The sequence below is a fragment of the Sebastes umbrosus genome, chromosome 20 (genome assembly GCF_015220745.1).
Source record: "Sebastes umbrosus isolate fSebUmb1 chromosome 20, fSebUmb1.pri, whole genome shotgun sequence".
Lineage (NCBI taxonomy): Eukaryota > Metazoa > Chordata > Actinopteri > Perciformes > Sebastidae > Sebastes > Sebastes umbrosus.
The window spans coordinates 6,089,357-6,111,165 of record NC_051288.1 but is presented as its reverse complement, the minus strand read 5'-3'; the positions used below and the strand labels follow the sequence as shown (position 1 = coordinate 6,111,165).

General features: G+C 41.0%; 1 protein-coding gene across 1 annotated transcript; it reads right to left on the bottom strand.

Moving 5' to 3' along the window:
• Positions 1–1,702: 1,702 nt before the first annotated feature.
• On the bottom strand, positions 1,703–21,430 carry si:ch73-139e5.4 (heat-stable enterotoxin receptor). Its single transcript, XM_037755927.1, has 28 exons — positions 21,372–21,430; positions 20,578–21,190; positions 18,214–18,326; positions 17,754–17,821; positions 17,268–17,483; positions 16,646–16,764; positions 16,006–16,108; positions 15,408–15,522; positions 13,606–13,747; positions 11,651–11,733; positions 11,366–11,474; positions 10,126–10,207; positions 8,535–8,637; positions 7,607–7,666; positions 7,437–7,508; positions 7,217–7,321; positions 6,961–7,047; positions 5,900–6,032; positions 5,666–5,803; positions 5,403–5,479; positions 5,226–5,317; positions 4,936–5,094; positions 4,514–4,706; positions 3,628–3,802; positions 3,325–3,423; positions 3,018–3,112; positions 2,784–2,860; positions 1,703–2,537 (listed from the first exon to the last, which is right to left on the bottom strand). Exons 2-28 carry the CDS (start codon positions 20,801–20,803, stop codon positions 2,327–2,329), a joined length of 3,252 nt encoding a protein of 1,083 aa, XP_037611855.1. The 5' UTR covers positions 20,804–21,190; positions 21,372–21,430; the 3' UTR covers positions 1,703–2,326.
• Positions 21,431–21,809: the final 379 nt, after the last annotated feature.

Here is a 21,809-nt window from a genome sequence, read left to right as displayed (position 1 = left end):
ACCCTGCAATGACGTGTCAAAATTGTTGCTTTGAAAAGGGTCTACTGTGGTAAAAAGCAGTTGTCTTCAGATGTGTCATTTGAATACAAAAAAATATAAATGCATATAAATTAACCAGTACAAGAATAAAAGCATATTTCCATTTCATTTCCTGTTAGTTCACTCCTCTACACCGATCAGCTGTTACATTATGACCACCTGCCTAATATTGAGTAGGTCCCTTTTTTGCCGCCAAAACAGCCCTGACCCGTCGAGGCAAGGACTCCACTAGACCTCTGAAGGTATGCTGTGGTATCTGGCACCAAGCCGTCAGTAGCAGATCCTTTAAGTCCTGTATGTTGCGAGGTGTGGCCTCCGTGGATCGTACTTGTTTGTCCAGCACATCCCACAGATGATCCATTGGATTGAGGTCTGGAGGATTTGGAGGCCGAGTCAACACCTCAAACAAGTTGCCGTCCACATGATGTAAAAGAAAACGTGATTCATCAGACCGGGCCACCTTCTTCCATCGCTCCGTGGTCCAGTTCTGATACTCACGTGCCCATTGTTGGTGCTTTTGGGGGTGGACACGGGTCAGCATGGGCACCCTGACCGGTCTGCGGCTACACAACCCCATATGCAACAAACTGCGATGAACTGTGTGTTCTTACACCTTTCTATCAGAACCAGCATTAACTTTTTCAGCAATTTGAGCTACAGTAGCTCTTCTATTGGATCGGACAAGACGGGCCAGCCTTTGTTCCCCACGTGCATCAATGAGCAATGCCCGCCCATGATCCTGTCGGTTCACCAGTTTTCCTTCCTTGGACCACTTTTGGTAGGTCCTGACCACTGCAGACCGGGAACATCCCACAACAGCTGCATTTGTGGAGATGCTCTGACCCAGTCGTCTAGCCAGCACTATTTGGCCCTCGTCAAAGTCTCTCACATCCTTACGCTTGCCCATTTTTTCTGCTTCCAACACAAAGGTCAAAGTTCAAAATGTTCACTTGCTGTCTAATATATCCCCCCCACTGCCCGGTGCCATTCTAACGAGATAATCAATGTTACTCACTTCACCTGTCAGTGGTCTAAATGTTATGGCTGATCGGTGTATATGATTTTGCAAAATAACATCACTGGGTAAAATGGCAGATATACTGTAAGTTAAATCTGCTCCAGTGTCTTATTTGCTATTCCTGCTCAAAGGTTAAAGGTTATTCCAAAGAATAAGTTGCTTGATAAATGTATTCTTACTCAGTTTAGGGCCAAAACTGGAACTTAATGGTGTGCCACAGGTCAAAAGCATACACCTATTGTATAGTTAAGATGAAAATGGTACTAGGATCCCAAGGTCCCGTAATTGAATATTCTTATTGCTTGTACATAGTTAACCCCTTAAAACCCACCTGCTGAATACAAAAGGGATAATTTCCAGTGATATTTATGCAATTCCAAGACTGTTTAGGGACCCCAATATGCAGAAATATTCAAACACACCCTTTTTAAAATAGGCGAAAAATAACACATTTATACTGCATTCAAAAAACTGTTTTTTGTCCAAAATGCATGTGATTATCATAAAGTCATGTCTGTAAAGGGGAGACTCGTGGGTACCCATAGAACCCATTTTCATTCACATATCCAGAGGTCAGAGGTCAAGGGACCCCTTTGAAAATGGCCATGCCAGTTTTTGTTTTTGCTTTTACTTTGGAGTGTTATTTAGCCTCCTTCCAGACAAGCTAGTATGACATGGTTGGTACCAATGGATTATTTAGGTTTTCTCGTTTCATATGATACCAGTATCTTCAGCTCTAAACCAGCTTATACAGCCTCCTGAAGACAGTAAAGTAGGTCTTTTAATTAAAAAAAAAAAAAAAATCACTAGAAACATCTGCCACTTTGGGCAGCCCTGCTTTAGAGCATTAACAGTCATTTTTTAAGTTTGATAACTAAGGGCCTGGATCTTTAGATCTGAACCAAATCTAATACTCCAATACTACATGTTGTGAAGTTACTAATTCACACTTTCACTGCCATTAAGTAGAGTTCATCTTGTCATCTTTCTGGTACAGATAAGCTACACCTACATCTTTGTTTTAGTCCAAGCAGTAAATAATTGCATATTCAAACAATCAATGAACCTGACAAGAATATGCAGGAGAAAGGTCCACATGTACAAGAGCGTTTCTTGATGTATTAACATTGGACATTAATGCTCCTCATTGCCTCATTGGATGTTGTACATCTAACCAGGGATTCACCATGCTACAGTCATTACCTGCTGGTTCCCTTCCCAGTCTTACTGAATAATGTAATATCATACAGCGGTGATTGTAGGTTTGTACTACAGGAATGTACTGAGGGTGTTATCCACAGTAGCCAGATGCAGGTACTCGGGATGGTCGCCCTCAGACTCCACCTCCGATTCCTGGTCCTCGTCCTCCCTGCTCTGACTCGAGAGCGGCGTCTTCCTCTGGATGGAGCCTCGAGAGCGCCGCTCCAGACACGCCAGGATCATGTGGGCGAGGTCCTGCTGCAGCCGCTGGAAGTTCTCCCTGGAAAAACAGGAACCAGTACACAAGGTTTACGGTACAGGCTACAGTAAATGTGCAGTAGAATACCAAATACATGTCTTAGTGTCACACGGGGGTTTTCAGTTCATCTGACTGATCAGCGCGGTGTATCTCCCTTTTTGTCATGGCCATCAGAGCCGGGTCGTAACAAAGCTACATAAACTAATGTTAGTAGTAAATACAGCTATTTGAGAGGAGTACATTTCAGCAGGTGGAGGGTTTGCTTACGTTGTGGGTGGAGTTGGGAGGTCGTAGTCTTCGCCCGTCTCCCCTGTCAACCAGTAGGTTGTCTCTGTGCCTTTACCCTTAGAAAACACACACATTTACAACATTTTGCATCCATGTGTGGCAGTGAAGTCTGCAGACATCCATGCTTCAGTCGGTGCTTTCTGCAGAATTGAGCGTTTCTAGATTCTATTTAAAAATGGTTCATTTGTCTGACCCGTCCAGGCCCATCTTTACCTTCAGATATGTTTCTCCTCTCATCTCGTACTCAAACTTGCAGTCTGTCCTCTGCAGGATATTTATCGTAGGCTGACTGACGTGGATCCGCAGGGCTGGAGGATATTAAAAGATAAAACGACAGGCATCTGTTTTTTACCAAAGCTTGGCTGTGGTAAATTTATTGAATTAGATTGAATGGTAGCTTCTGAAATTGCACAGGAGTAATGAGCAGTACACAACTGGACCACACTAGCTGGCAGCATGAGTGTCAGCGCATATCAGTTTGCTCATTAAATGTCTCTGGTGTGCATGTCTCTCGACTCACGGTGTCCTGTAGACTCCATACGAGACGCCGTGTTGACCGTGTCTCCAAATAAACAATATCTGGGCATCTTTATCCCCACGACGCCTGCTGCACAGAGACCTGGACACACAGACATTCAGTCAGTTTTCCATCTTTACAACCGTTTACAAGATAAAAGAAGATATGAGTGGACAAGATCCAAGGGAAGTTAAGGTTTTAAAGTTATTGTGGAATGGACATGAGGGACGTTTAAAGCAATTTAAAGGTTGCAGTCTCACACTGCATTTAGGACAACAGAAAGACAATTTAAAGATCTTATCGTACCTGAGTGAATGCCGATGCGTATCCACACAGGGATGCCGGGCAGGTGTCGGAGCTGGAAGGTACCCATGAACGCCAAGATGTCCAGCGCCATGCGGCAGATGTCCACCGCGTGCCTGTTCCCGTTTCGCTTCGGAAGCCCGGAGGCCACCATGTAGGCGTCACCGATCGTCTCCACCTGAGGGTAGATGGAGGAAATGATGTCTTTGGTCTGTGCTGTCTATCAGTCTATTTGTCTGTTGAATTTCGCCCTCGTCAATACAAGGCAGCAACCTCCAGTGAGTGAAGCCAATGCTGAAGTGCCTTAAACTTGCATCCTTTCCAATATCCAGGAGGGGTGGACTCCTCTGGTTGAAGTCTGATTGTATAGAAGTCTGAGAAAATGAGACTACGTCTCACTTGATTTATTACCTCAGTAAACATTGTAAACATGAGTTTATGGTCTCAATCGCTAGTTTCAAGTCTTCTTCAATTCAGCATGATGTTCATTTAGTAAATTATGGTCTAATTTAGAGTCAAATAGACCATAGGGGGTGCTTTAGGGCGTGGCTACCTTGTGATTGACAGGTCACTACCACGGCATTGTCCGGTCTTGGAGTTGTCCGTGTTTCCGTCTTAAAACTTTAACCCTTTCACAGTGTGTTTTCAGTTCATGAAAGTCAATTGTGACATTTTGTCGCCTAAAAATGTCTTAATCAGCGTTTGGTTGTACTTAGCTCCACCCTCTCGTGTCACCTCTGGTTGCAAAAAGCCAAGATAAGGACGACCAAAAACCAACATGGCAACGGCCAAAATGCCGAACTCGAGGCTTCAAAACAGCAGTCCACAAAGCAATGGGTGACGTCACGGTGACTACGTCCACTTCTTACATACATTCTATGGTCAATACCTTGTATACGTCGTGGTGGTCGACGATGCTGTCAAAGCCCTTGTAGATGTCGTTGAGCATGTCCACAACTTCCATCGGCGTGCTGTACTGGCACAGAGTGGTGAAGCCGACTATGTCGCTGAAGTATATCGTCACTTCCTCGTACAGCTCTGGCTCCACCGCACCGGTCTCCTTCAGGCTTTTCACCACTGGGCTACACAGAGAGAAACAAAGACAGATGATGATCTACTTGTGCTTTCATTGAATCGGTTAAACCAGTGGCGGCTTTTTTTCAGATGTACCCCCACCACCCACAAAGGTGTTGCCAGCCTGGGCGTTTTTTGCCCATGCGGCCTACTTTCAGGTATTTATTATTATATTATCTGTCTTATCAGGCCAGCATCTAAAAAATCTGTTGTGTGCTCCTTTCGGTGTAAACAGACCCAGGAAGCAGCATGAAGTTGAGGCAGTCTGCTCGGTCCCTCTCAGCTTTGTAGAGGACCGTTCTCTCCTCCACCAGGATCTCCAGGTTTCTGGAGTACATCTGCAGCCGCCTGATCATGTTATCCATGTAACTCTCATTGTCCTGGTTGTGAATTTTACTAAAGGACGACAGAAGGGGAGAAGGAAAGGAAGGGAAAAAAAAAAACTTTCACTAAAGCCAAATCTCTCAGAGCACCTAGAAGCTAGAATGGCAACAAGAGGCCCAGGAAAGTATAAGCACAGTGAATACCTGATGATTTTCCCCAGACAGTTTTCTATCCTCTTAAAGTCAGGTCTTTTTTCTGGATCCTCATCCCAACAGCTTTTTATCAACATGTACACCTAGGAGACGGAGGACACAAAGCTTTAAAGACACATCAGACACACAATCGCAGATAAAGTTGGCCCACACTTGGCATTAACTCACCTCTAATTCTTTCTCTGAAGCTGTCTCAACCTTAAGATCAGGTCTGAAGTAGGACATGATGACCTTGGCGAGCTTTCCTGTTAGGAAACACACAGACATTAATTACCCCACAAAAGGTACTTACAATAGTGTGTGTATCACAGCAAACACAAAACATCTCACTACCCTTTCTTCAGAAAAGGGAAGGTAGTAAGACGTTTGATATTCAAGAGCTCAGCATGTGAGGGCTTCGTTTTGGACGGTGGTCGTGTAAATTGTGTCACCTGCGCGGTCGGAGCAGCTCTCGGTGTAGAAGGTGCTCTTTCTGAGAACAATCTCGTGAGCGATGATGGCAAAGCTGTAGACGTCTCCTTTCTGAGACTCGCCCTGTCTCCTCAGATGCTCCGGAGCTGTCCACAAGTCTGAGAGGAGGATGAGGAGAATGTGAGAAAGTGAAGGAATGAAGATAAACTCAGTGAGGGACTAGAGACACACTGCGGCTGTTGTTTTTTTTTTACCTTTGCCGGGGCTGAGAAAGCTGTTGCAGCCAAAGTCTGTGATCTTCACCACCATGCGATTGTCCACCACACAGTTGGTGGACTTGAGGCGACCGTGCACCTGGATCTCACTGGCATGGAGGTAGGACATGCCCTGCACAGAGGAGTTACACACCAGAGGGTTCATCGGTGATCTTTACTGACCTCTACTGGCTATCTGGAGGGAACTGCAACAGCAATTCCTATCGGTGGAGGTGAGAATCATTCAAGTCTCGATTCAAATATTTGGCTTGGTATGAACCTGACAAGCCCTCCCACATATAATAAAATCACATTACAATTACTGAAGAAGTGACAATGTGTCTATGTAACATACTGTAAACAGTTTCAGGAGTGCTACTGCACGATGCTCCTTAAAATAGCTGTAAGGAAATGCTTTTACTTTTTGATACAGATTCGTTAATAAAAAGGAACTAGTAAATTCATCAGAGAGGAATGAGTGAAATATTCCCATTACAATGTAGATCAAGTATATACCATAGACTGTGGGATGTACTAGTGTTGGGAAGATTTCTTCTTAAAGTGACTAGTTACTTGTTGCTTTTTTTTTCAAAACACATGCTTTAACAAGGTAAACTTTATCAGAAACCATGCAAATACATTTTCTTTCAGCAAAACTTCTACTGTATTGGTGCTTTTATTTTGAAGAGCTTCGGTTTAGGTCCACTTTTCTTAATACGGCCATGTTTATGTCAAATTACATATTAAGGAAATATAAAAGTAACAAAATTCTAGATTAGGAAGTAACAACCGATAATAACTGGTAACAATAATTTGAAAAATGTGACAAGTTGGGGTTTTAATACTTAAAAGTAAGTCTGAGTTTATTACAGAGGGACGTAATATATAAGAGTATGTCTTGCATATTGTGAGACTGAGCTCCGTGTGATGTCAGAACATGTTAGAAGCGTGAGCTGAACATATGGCGCCCACTCTTCAGTCATTCACATACTACATCACGTGCCATACGCCAAATACAATAAAGCACTTCAGAGTTCCATTATGGGTCGTTTCCGTCTCACCTTGGCGATGTCGTACATGACGGAGATCTTGAACTCCCAGTCCATGAAGGTCTCTTCTGGATAAGAAACCTTATCGTTCAGCACATACTGGAAGGAGAAAGGGAAGTGAAATGATATTCTGAAACGGATTATATTCTGTGCTAAACTACTGATATTGTTGAACTTGTCAATCAAAGCAGTCGTTTGATTTGTGCAAACTGAACTTCCATTCAAACCTGAATGGACTTGAGCTGCACGCGGAGCATGCCATACGTACCCTGAGCGACCCTCTCTCTCCGTACTCAAACACTCCGAACACACCCTGATGAAACTTCACTGTGCCATAAAACTTAGTGAGGTTGTAATAGTCGATTTGCTTGAGCTGCGGAGAAAAGGAGAAACAGTAGCTCTTTAGATGGCACAGAGGCTAGCCTGGAAAAACATTAACAGGCACACGGAGTGGAAGACACCTGCTGTGTGTGTTTGTGTGTCTTTACCGCATTAAGTTCGATCATCTGGGTCTCGTTAAAGTTTGCGTCCGAGTGCTCCAGCTCCTTCAGAATCACTACCTGAAAACATCGCAGCGGCGTCAGTCACACCAGAAATTAAATTTTCATGTTGCAAAAGCGTGTTGATTGATTTGAAAACGGCTGTTGTATCCCGCTACCTTCTTGTCGTAAAACGCACGGCGGATCTGGAATTTCATGGGTTTCCTCTCGTCTTCAATCTGATGGGGGCAGAGCAGATGGACAACAATTTAACAGAGCAAACATGTCCAAACCTTTCTTTTTTTTAATCCTTTCATTAGGGCTGTCAATCGATTCAAATATTTAATCGCACATTAATCGCACATTTTTTATCTGTTCAAAATGTACCTTAAAGGGAGATTTGTCAAGTATTTAATACTCTTATCAACATGGGAGTGGACAAATATGCTTTCTTTATGCAAATATATGTATATATTTATTATAGGAAAGCAATTAACAACACAAAACAATGACAAATATTGTCCAGAAACCCTCAGGCATTTTGCATTTAGCATAAAAATATGCTCAAATCATAACATGGTAAACTGCAGCCCAACAGGCAAGAACAGCTGTCAGTGTGTCAGTGTGCTGATTTGACTATGACTTGCCCCAAACTGCATGTGATTATCATAAAGTGGGCATGTCTGTAAAGGGGAGACTAGTGGGTACCCATAGAACCCAGTTTCCTTCACATATCTTGAGGTCAGAGGTCAAGGGACCCTTTTGAAAATAGCTATGACAGTTTTTCCTGGCCAAAATTAAGTGCAAGTTTGGAGCCTTATTTAACCTCCTTCACGACGAATTTAAATTTGCGTTAACGTGTTGTTATTGCGTTCACTTTGACAGCCCTAGTTTTGTGTGTTTGTGTGCTTTAGTGCATTCCCATTCAAGAACATGGTTAACTTGAGCACTTTATAGAGAACAAATGGTTGGAAAAGTGATGAGAGCTGTAGAAACTTGACTTGATCATAGATTTCTGAGTGCACGATCAGCTTCACTGTCCTGCTCGGGTCAATAAGTGTTGAAAAAGAGCCTCCATGCTGACGGAGAGCTTTACGCTTCATTTACCTTGAGAGAGATGACATTGAGTTGGTTGTTCTCCAGCAGTGTGACGAGATCAGAGGCGATGTGGGACCAGCGCTTCCTGACACGGCGGTCTCTCCTGTTCTGTCTACACAGGAACAAAATACCATTGTGAAATACAAAATGCAACTAAGTACATGGTCACCCAAGACTGCGCACTTTTGACATCTGCTTATTTAGCGTCCAATTTTGCACATTTAACACAAAAACTTCACTTGGCTCTAAAATCAGGACAAAGAAATTATTTGGCTCTTCAGGTTGGTCAGAAAAATATCTTTTAAAAGATCCAGACAACTGCCATTTTCATTTGTTTTGACTCTAAAAGAACCCAATTTTGCTGCATTTTATTTATATCTATCTATAGAACAGTTAGAGAAACTAATCAAATATCTAAAAATGTTTCACATTATGTTCTATGAGATAAAAAGCAGCCATAAATATCTCAAATACTGAGCCTGTATAGTGACAGCTTTTACCTATTACTGTATTACTGTACTTGTTTTGTGGTTCAGTAATGGTAAAAATAAAATATGTGTTGATTTGACAAAAATGTTTTCACACATCATAAATCAGTGTTTGCTTCAGGGTTTATTCCTTCATTTATTTGAGCATACCACAAACATTTGACTGATCTGCCACGGAAACTGTTTAAAGGGGACATATTATGCTCATTTTCAGGTTCGTACTTGTATTTTGGGTTTCTACTAGAACATGTTTAAGTTCTTGAGGTTGTAGCAGACTCAAAAAGCTAGAGTTTTAAAGCTAGAGTGAAAATGCTGATGAAACTAGAAAAACCTTATGAATCCATTGGTACACTAGCTTATTGCGAATTAAGTTAATTAACGCTCCAAACTTGCACTAAATTTTGGCGAGGAAAAACTGTCATGGCCATTTTCAAAGGGGTCCCTTGACCTGTGACCTCAAGATATGTGAATGAAAATGGGTTCAATGGGTACCCACGAGTCTCCCCTTTACAGACATGCCCACTTTATGATAATCACATGCAGTTTGGGGCAAGTCATAGTCAAGTCAGCACACTGACACACTGACAGCTGTTGTTGCCTGTTGGGCTGCAGTTTGCCATGTTATGATTTGAGCATATTTTTTCTGGTAATGCAGTACCTGTGAGGGTTTCTGGACAATATTTGTCATTGTTTTGTGTTGTTAATTGATTTCCACTAATAAATATATACATACATTTGCATAAAGCAGCATATTTATCCACTCCCATGTTGATAAGAGTATTAAATACTTGAGAAATCTCCCTTTAAGGTACATTTTAAACAGATACAAAATGTGCGAATTAATCACGATTAAATATTTTAATGGATTGATCAAAAACACATTATTTTTCTCATACTGTGTGTCTACCCAAACATATCTATCTACAGTATATATAGCTATACCCAAACATATGTGCACAAGCACTGAAATAGTGAGTTTTTTTTATAATGTGTCCCCTTTAAAGTGAATCTCTGGGCTTTTAGACAGTGTGCTGTCATAGCCGTTCAGCTCACTACCCTGTGTGATGTCCCTGATTAGAGGTTTTATGTATTAAAGTTGGTTCACCACTCACCTGTAGAAAATGAAGGCGATGGTGGCCACCACAACAACCGTAACAGCCAACACAATGACGATGATGTCATGAGGTGCCGGGCCTGAAGGGGTGAGCACAAAGAAAAAGCACTGTTACAATTTAATTTAAGGTTATTTACTGTAGCAAACCCTGACTCATCCAGGACATGTATGTAAAATAAGAGAAAGGAAATAGTGTTACTTTATTGGTGCTTATTTATGAGGGGTGGAAGTAACAAAAATTAACTGATAAATATGGAGGTGATGAAAATGCACGTCAGTTGAAAAATGGAGTGAAAAATTATCAAGTGATTTGATTCATTTAAAGCTGATTTCACTAAAACGTGATGAAAACAAAGTCATGTTTCATCATTTTCACCATCTTGCAATCATCATTCACAACACAAAATTGCCATTTATCATTTAATCACTCCATTTTTTCAATTCACGTGCATTTTCACCATTTGTATGAACTCTTTTTTGTTACTTCCAGCCCTCATACTTATTTACTCAAGCTTAAAGGTCTTTTTTCTGAAATTTTTGCTTGTATCGTGCACATGCAAGATACACATTCCTGATGCCGGTTTCGTACTGTACGCTGGTTGGTGGGAGTAACGAGCAAATAAAGTATTAAAAGTGTGCTTTGCAAATGTTTTATGAGGACGGAAATGCATTCAACACATTTGTTAGACCTCAAGGATGCACACAGTGAAAAACATTGAATGTAAACCTAACTTTTTGTTTGTTTACAAGAAAACTCCTCAAGGTACCTTTAACTAAACGTGGGTTGAAGCTTTTAGCCAAGATACAAACTAAGACTTCTCAGAATCAGTGTACAACATAAAAGCAGAGACTTCAGCTAAATTCTGTTTATTTTAGTTTCTATCTATCATGGAAGGGTAGAAAATCCTCAATAACAGTACTTAAACCTTGAAACAGAGACAGAAATTCCCATCTATTATTAGGACATTTTCCACTTTATCAGTAAAACCTTTAATAAGAATAGGGAGTTCCCCCCTTTATAACACATCTGGAGCTCATTCTCAGATCACTCCACTGCTGACTGATAGCTCATCTCACTGACAGCAATAAACAGCTGATGGTCTCTTAACACGGCTACCTAACGGGTGTGCTACGTGTCTGTTTATATGTGTGCAAGGTGTGAATGTGCGTAGAAAGACTGTTTATGATTATAGGTGGCTGACACAATCACACTCTGTGTGTGTGTGTTTTAGCTGTACCTTGGTCTGGTGTGAAATCAGGAAGTCTATTTCCCCAGATGAAGGAAGGGTTCGCCTCAACCTCGCTGGTTATGTTGTTCTCCGTGTCGAATGTGAATAAAATCTGGTACTGAGAATCACATGAGAAGAGAAATTTACATATTTCAGAATAAAACACTGTATTGACAGCAAGAGATTCAGCACAGGGAGGTTTTATTGCTGACAAAAAGAAGGAGGAGATCTGTGTTTCTTATTATATTCACTGCTGAATGGCATAATAATTAACGTTAAAGTGGAATAAAGTACCTTGTCGTCACTAGTGGTGTAAATGACTGAGAGATTCACATCTCTGTCTCCGTGCTTGTCCAGCTTGTAGTTTCCAGCTATTCCTGAGCACAATCATAGAAACGTCTTTATACACCAACGTACGGCAGACACTTTGTTCACCACAATGACTATTTTAAATTAGTGTACTGTGTAGTGTTAGCTGATTAGATTTCCAATAGTTTGTTTTCTGTCATTAGTGAAAAAAACACGGATAAAAGACCCTGACAAAAGGAACAGCTTGTCTTTGAGTGTGTCTCTCAATCACACACACCCAATTACACTACTTCCAGCTGCTGCCTGCAGGCTGTAACACCTCATCCCTTCATCTTGTCAGCGAGTAATAAGTGACGGCAGTTGACAGCGTCCGTCTGTTGGGCCTCACACAAAACAGTAACCAATGTCAAGTCTGAGGGCTGCTTTCATCAAGGCCATCAAGGTCATGTCATCAGTATCTTCTCTGGATGTTTGGGGGTTTTAGTTTTACAATTACAGCCTTTCACTTTGGGAGTACTTCATGAGCTGATTCCAGTATTTTTAGACTCCGGAGGTTTCCAACTTTTAGGGCAATTAAACTGGACTAGGAGTCGGCAGCTATGCTACTTGCCCTGTGAGGCTGTACTTAGACCATGGATGGATAAGACCTGGATACGGTGCGGCCACTCAGCCTTGCTTCTAAATTCTTTTCCAGTGGCCACTTGCAGTATTGCAGTGGCCCAAAAAGCCTTTTCCCCATAGACCACCATAGTAAAAGAGACGTCTATACAGGCTAACGGTTGACAGGACACCTCAAACTGCAAACAAGGTAGATTATGACTTTTTCTATTATGAATTTTTGATCCATCGAGGTTTCACTTTTCCTTGAGCCGAAAAAAACGGCCCTGTTCAGACCTGGCATTAACATGCGTCCTGAGTGACCGGATCATAAGTGGACAACTCTAAGTACGTCTGTTCACACCTGGTATTAGAATGCGTCTCCACATGCGTCTTGAGTGACCACTTGTGATCCAATCTCACTTCCCCGCTCTATATGCAAATAAACACGTAATAAAGACACGGCTAATACAGCAGACGTTGTGACGTAATATTACATGAATGTCAGTAGTAATATCCTACATTTTCGGGAATTCGGGTACATTTTATTAACATCAAAATAAAAGGTTATTGTACCGCTGCTAGGCAATGAAAGATAGAGCTGGCGGGCGGGTGTCAGCTCTGTGCAAAGCAGCACAACAAAAACACCGACACATCTACGACAGTATGATAATGATAATGCACTTTGCGTGCCTAGTCTGATAGTCTGTAGATTATGTAGCCTATAGATAAGATATATCTTAATAAAATACAGTTGTACCGACAGAATACAGTAGAGCACAGAGGCCGTTTCCATGCCGCGAGGCAGACAAGCGCTCGTGTCTATCTGTCTATTCACATGAGGAGCGCAGAGACCCGCGGATCCCAGCAGGACGTCAGTTGAGTAGGCGGTCCTTAATGTGGCCCAGGACACATTCACATACATACTGCTAAAAGAATGAGGCCATATGTGGCCTAGACCACCTCTGAATGTGGTCTGAGTGATCGGATCTCAATGCGTCTTAAGTGCTTTCACACCTGTACTTAGAGCTGTCCACTTGTGATCCGATCACTCGGGTCGCATGTTGATACCAGGTCTGAACATGCTAATGCAATACAGTGAGAAAGCTAACATGCTCATGTTTAGCAGGTAGAATGTTTTCATGTTCACCAGTTTAGCGTGTTAGCATGCTAACATTTGCTAATTAGCACTAAACACAAAGTACAGCTGAGGCTGATGGGAAACCAAAGTGTTGTAAAATTGGACATTTTGATGGTGGCTTATCTACAGCCATGAATGTCGAGTATATTAGAGGTTCATTCCCTCTCTCCCTTCCTCCCACCATCTCTTCCTCCTTCCTCACCATTAAAGGAGAGGTTTCTGAAGTAATTCACATTGACATACTCCATCTGCTGAATCTCCCACTGAGGTTTCTCAACAATTTCCCTCATCACCTCGCCTATCAGCAGCACTGAATCATGGTATGCCGCCATGTAATCGTTCATCTGCAGAGAAAGAGAGAGAGAGAGAGAGAGAGAGAGAGAGAGAGAGATAGAGAGAGAGAGAGAGAGAGAAAGAGAGAGAGAGAGAGAGAGAGAGACAAACAAATTGATGACTGGAACTAATTGCTGGATAATAGTCCCTATAAGAGCTGGTAACACACTGCTCTGTAGGTTATTCAGAGGAGAAGGAACAGTAATGTTCCTTCCATTGTATTGGGGTGGATGCCGTGGAGACAGTTACCTCAGCAAATAAAACAAAAACTGTCTGCATGGCGAGACTGAAGTCAGTGATAAAAAAAAAAAGTGTTTTTGTAATTTAGGAGAACTGGCCCATTAACTCAAATAAAGATGCACATACAACAGACAATTTAGAAAAAGAGCCTTTCTGGAGTCAGTAGTTGAGTGGATGCTGATTACAGCCATTGTCCGATAATCTTTAAAAAGGAATAGTTTGACATTTTCGGGAAACGCGGTTATTTGCTTTCTTGCCGAGAGTGAGATGAAATGCAACCATGGCAACCCCGCCGTGAACGAGACTCCACCCGGCAGGTCACACATTTTTTTGTCTGGATTAAACTAACATAGAACGTGTTAATCAGTGAGCTGTAAAGGTGCTGGTAGGTAGATTTATTTTACCCGTTTCCCACTGCTTCCAGTCTAAAGGGTAACTTTTTATTTGTATTTTTCAACCTGGACCCTATTTTTTTCCATGTTTTTGTGTCTAACTGACTAATAGGGACAACAAGTTCTGAAATTGGTCCAGTATTGAGGGAGAGCGCTGCAGACGGCAGCTGCTCACAGGCTGCAATATGGCGCTATAGGGGCAAGCTGGCAACGTCATTTACGTCCACTAAAAGTGCTTGTTTTTGCCATGACAGCCTCTGAAGTATCTGACAACATTATGGAAAGAGTCTCGCTCAAGGAGAAGTCTCGTTCTGAAATTTGGCGAGGTGACGTGTTGCCAGAAGACAACGGTGGAATAGTGGAATAATCCACGGTGGAAACGCGAGTGGCAGCCTGACAGTTTGTTGTGTTGGAGTACAGAAAGCGTAGCTTAGTGTTATCTAAAAGATTTTCAATGTCATGGCTGAATATTTTGATGATTTCGACAAGTGGATTGATTTGAATTTGATGGCCGCCCATATTTATTTGAGCCAGAGTATACAGATATTCAGGTTTCACAAAAAGACTTCTCCTTGAGAGGGACTTGGACACAATAACAAACAGAAACCTTTTATTTCTCTGTAGGGTCCTTTCCATAATGTTGTCAGACACTTATAATAACAATCTGAACCTGTCAGTGGCAAAAACAACCACTTTTAGTGGACCGTAATGTTACACTGATTCTGCTCACTTGCCCTCGAAGCTCATTTCGCCGGTTACAGCGTTATCCCTCGATACTGGACCAATTTCAAAAATTGTTGTACCCATTTGTCACTTAAACACAAAAACATGGGAAAATAGGGTTCAGGTTGAAAAATACTGAAGTTGCCCTTTAATGATAAGCTAAACTAACTGTTTCAGCTTCATATTTGATTGCATCTACTGTAACTCTCAGCAAAAAAGGAATGAAAGCGTATTTCCAAAAATGTCAAACTGTTCCTTTAAAACAGCAATATGAGGAAGAAAGGAGTTGAGTCATTTGGAAATGTGTCCTCCTCACCGTGTTGTTGTCTTTCAGGTCTGAGTTGATAGTGTAGTTTCTGGTGTGGGGCATAGTCACTACCAACACGTTCCTCATGAATGGCAGCGACGAGGTGTTGGTGTAGTATTGATCACTGTGGAGAGGAGGCAGGGGAGACGGTCTTAGAAGTGCTGTATGTGCAGCATCCTGACGGGAATACGTCTTCCCCACGTCATCATAATTACTTAACTCATTGCATGAGAATCTGAAGCTGGCAGATTCAGTAAAATCTATATTTTCATTTTGTACATTATATTGCAGCAAAACTGCAGGAGATAAAGAAAAAATTAATGGAGAATATGCATCAGTATAAACTGAATTGTCAACAAAAATTATGAAATGTCATGAAGTTAGAGGAAAAGTTACAAAATTTGTCATGTAGTGTATGTACTGTATGTCAAAGAAGAATGTGGGAATGAAAAGAACCATTTGTAACTATACAGTATAATAACTGTAAACATGCCTACAGGACAGACACGTGCAGAAAGTACCAAGATAAGAAAAATGAGAGAGACAGATTTTTTTTAAATTTTTTTTAGAGATGGAAAAAGAGATTAAATGAATAAAGAGCACTGACTTGTAGAGATCAATAAGGATAAAGATAATATCACTGTTGTCCGCCTCTTTGGAGATATTTTTCATCTCCTCGACATCCATGGGTGATCCACACATGATGAACACTGCAAACAGAGAAGCTGTATTTAACACCACAGACCAGTAGTGATGCATTTCTAGCACAGTATAACCTTGAGGGGGAGTCAAACCCTCTGATCCTGATTTCCATTTAAATGTCTGCTTCTACCTTGAAACTTAAACCAAATGCCCTTTTTTAATAGCTGCATCAACGTGAAACAAAAAGCTATGGTATGTGCACAAGTTAATATTTCTATTGAGCTCCCTCAGCAGCAGTGTGTTATATAGGCTATATCATACTGTAGGTCTCAAAGGTTGTTGGGACATAATTTGTCCTGCATCCATTTATGGTTCAAAGTGAGAAACCTGTCCTTATCAACCTCTGAAAGTCAAACTTACCAGTGCTTTTAAAAGTATTCACTCTTGTATAAGTAATACTTTAATACTGCTCTCATGTCCACTTGATGTCATGTAGTGCACTGGGGATATAAATATCCAGGTTCAATGTGTACCAAAGGTTAGCAACCCAATTTTACAGTATTTGTACACCTTTCATCAAAAGTGTTTTTAAAGAAAATACTTACGATTGCTTGTCCTGTTTCTGGGCGATGTCAGCACTCTTTTCAGGTCAGCCGGTTTGCGCAGCACCGCTCTGCTAATATTTAGGGCGAACTTGTGGTCTGCATCCAGTGCATTTATATACCTGCAGAAGAGCATCACTTAGAATTCCAAGTAAAAAAATGATTTATTAAGCCACTGAAGGAACACAGTCGTATCACATGAACAGGACCTGTCAAAATCATATATATATATATATATATATATAAAAAATAAATTAATAAAAAATTAATGCAAAAATAAATTTTAAAATTTTAGGTAATATAATGAAATAAATAAAAGGGATAGAAGTGTAGATAAATATGGGAATTCATACAAAGGTAAATAAATAAAGAAGCAACTTAAATCAGAAATATAAATGTCTTTTAATTTAAATTTTATTTATGCCTACATTTATTTTGAATTATTTCATTATTATTATTATAAATAATATTTTTATTATTTTTATTTATCGAGTAATTTATTTATTTATTTTTGATTTCAGCAGGTTCTGTCCTGCATAGATCACAAGCAGCAGATGTCAATCTACCCACCGCGACACATTCCCACTTCAGTGTACTCTTTAAAGACATCTCCTAAGTGACTCACCAAAAGCAATCCTCTGTGTTGACCTCTTTCTTGTAAACATAGGCTGTCTCCCATTTAGGTTTGATCTTGTTTACATACACCCAGAAGTTGATGAAAAAGTCTGAGATCTTGCGTGCCGGCGGCAGGAGGCGCTGCAGGTTGAGAGTGTAGTCGCAGGAGGTGCCGAAGCTCCCCGCCGAGATGATGGGCGTACGGAGCTTCAGGCCTTTTTCCACACTGAAAGAGAGAGAGAAAAGGAGAGGAAAAGGGTGCAAATAAAGAGAGATAGAGAATGACATATACATGGAGGGAATAAATGGTGAGATGGATCTTAGAGACGTGTAGCTACATCCACCACAAAATGTAAGGAAGTGTGTTTGGGAGTAGATCCCAACATGCACCATTTCCACATTTATACATGTAAAACACTGTTTGAATAATGTGAGCGATGTTTTTCAGATTTATTCAGACTAACGTGGATGTGACCTTGGAAGAAAATGCACTTACTCAACCAATTGGAAAGTAGCAAAGGTGCAGGTAGGCCCAAGCACGGCACATCCCAGGCTGTCTGAACTCTGCAAGAGAATACAAATGAGTGCGAGTTTTGTCAGTGTGTGGCTGTTTGTTTCACATTTGTGTGCTCAGTTCAGTTCAGGAGTGCTCTGATGTACTTGCTTTTAACTACGTGTGATAGCTACACTTGTATACATGTGTATAAGATGCAACTATTTGAGCAACAGACTTGAAACAACTGACAACAACAGTTAGTATTGACACTGTAGTAACCCTTTGGAGTGGCTCCCTGTTTACATTGAGCCAAAAGCAGGATGATGCAGCCCCTGATCTGTCCCCTAGTGGATATAGTTTATAACACTCAAAGTACACACACTAAGCACACAGGCAAATCTATGCCTACATGTTAAAAGCAAGTACCATGAGTCTAAGGTGGATGTAAAACTGTACTCACCATCAGGTTCTTTAGCTTGTCCACTCCCTCACACGCGCTAGCCTTGCAGCCGGTATATCGATAAAAGGCCGGTGTGAACCCGCCAAAGTTAGCCGTGAGATTAAACCCGACATCTGTTTTTGTGGTTTGTGGAAAGAATGAAAAAGCAGAAAAAACATTTCATTGATTAAATAAAATATATATATATAGGCTAGATATGGGTGTCCATTCAGTCTGCTTAAGCTCTTCCCCAAACAGCAGTTGTCATAGTTTAGAAACAACACAACAGATCTGTCAAGCTTTGGATGATCTGCATCCTTTCTTTAGGCTTTCAAAAAAACAGAAATGCAATAGCAAACATTTAAGAAATCGATTAAACAGGGCGTTTGTCTGCTGCAAATGTTAGCATGTCCAGCTAAATAACTTCCTACCAGTAGTAACGTTAGTATAACACTGGGTTAGGCTACTACTAATGAAACATTAACTTAGCTAGCTAGAGCTGATAAAATATGCTAACAACAGTTGTCATTTCAGCCACTTTCCAAAACAAAAAATGAAAGAGAAAACATGTAAGAAATGGATTAAATAGTGCATTTATCTGCTCTAATACAAGCTGCAAATGTTTGCATGTACAGCTACCCAGCCAACATTTGTATGTGGGGCCCATGTGGGTAGTAAATGGGCTGAAAAATGGGCCCTATATGGGATTGTCCGCGGGTTCCATAAGGGCCCCGTGCCAATTGCCCTTGTGGGTTTCATGCAGGAGTACAATGGGTGTTATATGGGCCCAATCTGGGCAACATAAACCAAACCCTATCTCGGCCCCAGGTTTAAGTTCTATGTGGGAACTACATGGGGGCTACATGGGCTGAAATATGGGTTGTAAGTGGGTTTGTCCACAGTTTCCATGTTGGCCTCATGCACTAATTTAGCAGTAGTGACCCAACTAGGACCCACACGGGTAGCCCACATGGGGAGCTCATCTGGGACTAACTTAGTTGACCCAAGTGGGCCCCAGATAAGATGCCCATTTTGGTACCATACCTAATTGGTACCCAGGTACCCCCAGCATAACCCATGTGGGGCCCACATAACCATGTTGGCTGGGTACCAGTCGTAACGTTAGCATAACATTGGGTTAGGCTACTACTAATGAAACATTAGCTTAATTAGCTAGCTAGCTAGCTACAGCTGATGAAATATGCTGACGTTGTCAGTTCATCAAGCAAAATCCCTGACTAGACATGAGGAGCTACTTTTGTGTATACCTGCCTTAAATTAATTCAAAACTTACTGGGATTTTTTCACACAAAATCTCCATTTTCATTGTGTGTCAGTTAGTTTGTGGTAATTTGGTGAACTGCACATTTGTCTGGGATAATGCACAATATCAAATCAGTTAATAAGGGTCAATATGGGTTCAACCTGTCTTGTAGAGGTCAAAACAGGCCCTTTTTCACAGCAGTCATTTTGACATGTTATTGCAGAGTGAACACCTTTATACGTCCATGGTAAACACAGGTGTAATAAATGTCATAGCCCTGATCCATTCAGGTGGGCCAGGGCTTAGGTATTGTGACACTAAATAGAATGAGACCAATTAATTTTATTAATTTTTCTACACATGTGTTTACCCTGCCATGTCATGTCAAAATGGCTGATGTGAAAAAGGCATATTGCTAAATAAATGTGCTTAACCAAATTACCATAAACAATAGGGGCCCACAATAGCCTACATTTTTGCCATGGGGCCCATAGCAGGTTAATCCAGCCATGTCTAAGTGAGTCAAAACCTAAATCAATCATTATCAGACTAAGGATCAAGTCAAGCTATCACAAAACATTATGGATTTCCTTTTGGTTAGGTAATGACCCGTATCTAATAATTTATTACACTTAATAAATAATATCTTATCTGTTATCAGTCATTGCTTCACTTGAACCTTGAAATGGAAGAGATAGACTTGTCTAGTATAGTTTATAGTGAAAACAAGCTGGAAGCCAAGAAACTCTAACTTTAAGACACAATTTCTAAAAAGAACTAAAAAGCTGTAACCATGGGGAAAAAAATAAATATATGCTTTTGACAACCCTAAACACGTTTTGACAAAGCTTTGAGATTATATCAAATACACACAGTAATATAGGCTACATAAACCGTGTGAATGTGTTCAAATGCAACCAGTTACTATATACACAAATAGATCATTTTATGACACTAGCCTACCTGACGCATCATAGAATAATTCAATGTTTAAAATTTTACTGCAGAATCTACACTACACCGTAGGCTATAATATAATTTTGAGTCCATAATGTAACAATTCTGTGTACACATGCAGATGACTTTATGTTGTATTTCTTAGTATTTTTATACTTTATTACCTTCTTCAGCATTGATGGTTGAATCCGTCTCTATGGCCTTCAGTATTTCATCCTTCACGTACCTCAGACTCCAGGGAGACTCTTCATCATCCAGCAGGATCACATTGATTGTAATCCCAGCCAGACACTGTCTGACGCCCCGACATGGAGCAGCAACAATCCCCAAGAAGCACAAACACAACCACCACCACCCCATTCCCACCCTCAGCTCTGAAGGTCCTAGCATTTAGATTTTTGAGCTGTTAAAGAAAGTCCATGATCAGGTAAAGGCTTTCTTTTTTTTCACTGCTCCTGCTCCACTGCGTTTATAGTGCAGTAAAGTCACAAAAAACTTCTTCTTAAATTTTGCTGCAAATTCCAGATGAAATTTTGTCTGATCCACAACAGAAAGTTCACTTTACAAGAGCAAAATCCAGGACTAAAAATCCTTGTCTGTGTTTTTCTCTGAGTTGTTCGCTCCTCACAGTCACACTCCCTCTGTTCCTCTAAGTGGCCGCTCACCTGTCCTCTCCATATCAAGTTGTTAATATACAACCTTTAAAGACACACAGCCGGGCCATATAACCTTCTCACTGTTGTTGTGCCAAGGCCTGCATGAATTACAAGCTTCAAACTAGGGCAAACACAGAGCACAGATTGTAGCTGGTTGGGAGCTTGTTGGGAATATACACAGATTCCACACAGGATGACATTTTAAAGGCAATACTACCAATACTGATTGTATGTGCTTCAGGACAGTTCAGTCAAAGTTAAAATAACTGGATATTTGATCATGTAAAATAAGCTTCACTGACCTTCGCCAGAAGGGTGATGACGAAGCCTTAACCACATGTCGCCTCCGGAAATGTACAAGTCCTGGGGTATATACTGTGTGCTTATGAACTCCCATTGGCTGCAACACATGATGATTGCCAAGCTTGTTAGTTCTGAGCTGAGGTCGGCCTACACACCTGGAGTCACTCAAGCTAAGTAGCAGAGTCAAGTTGTTCTTGGTGAGCACAGAGGGAATTCACAACACTGACATTTTGATTACCGTAATTTCCGGACTATAGAGCGCACCTGATTATAAGCCTCACCCAGTACATTTTTAAAGGAAAAAACATTTTGTACATACATAAGCCGCACCTGTCTATAAGCCGCAGGTGCCCACATTGTAACATGAGATATTTACAAAGAAAGACGGTACACAGAAAGAGTTTTCAAAGTTTTAATAACATACCTTAACTTTTCTT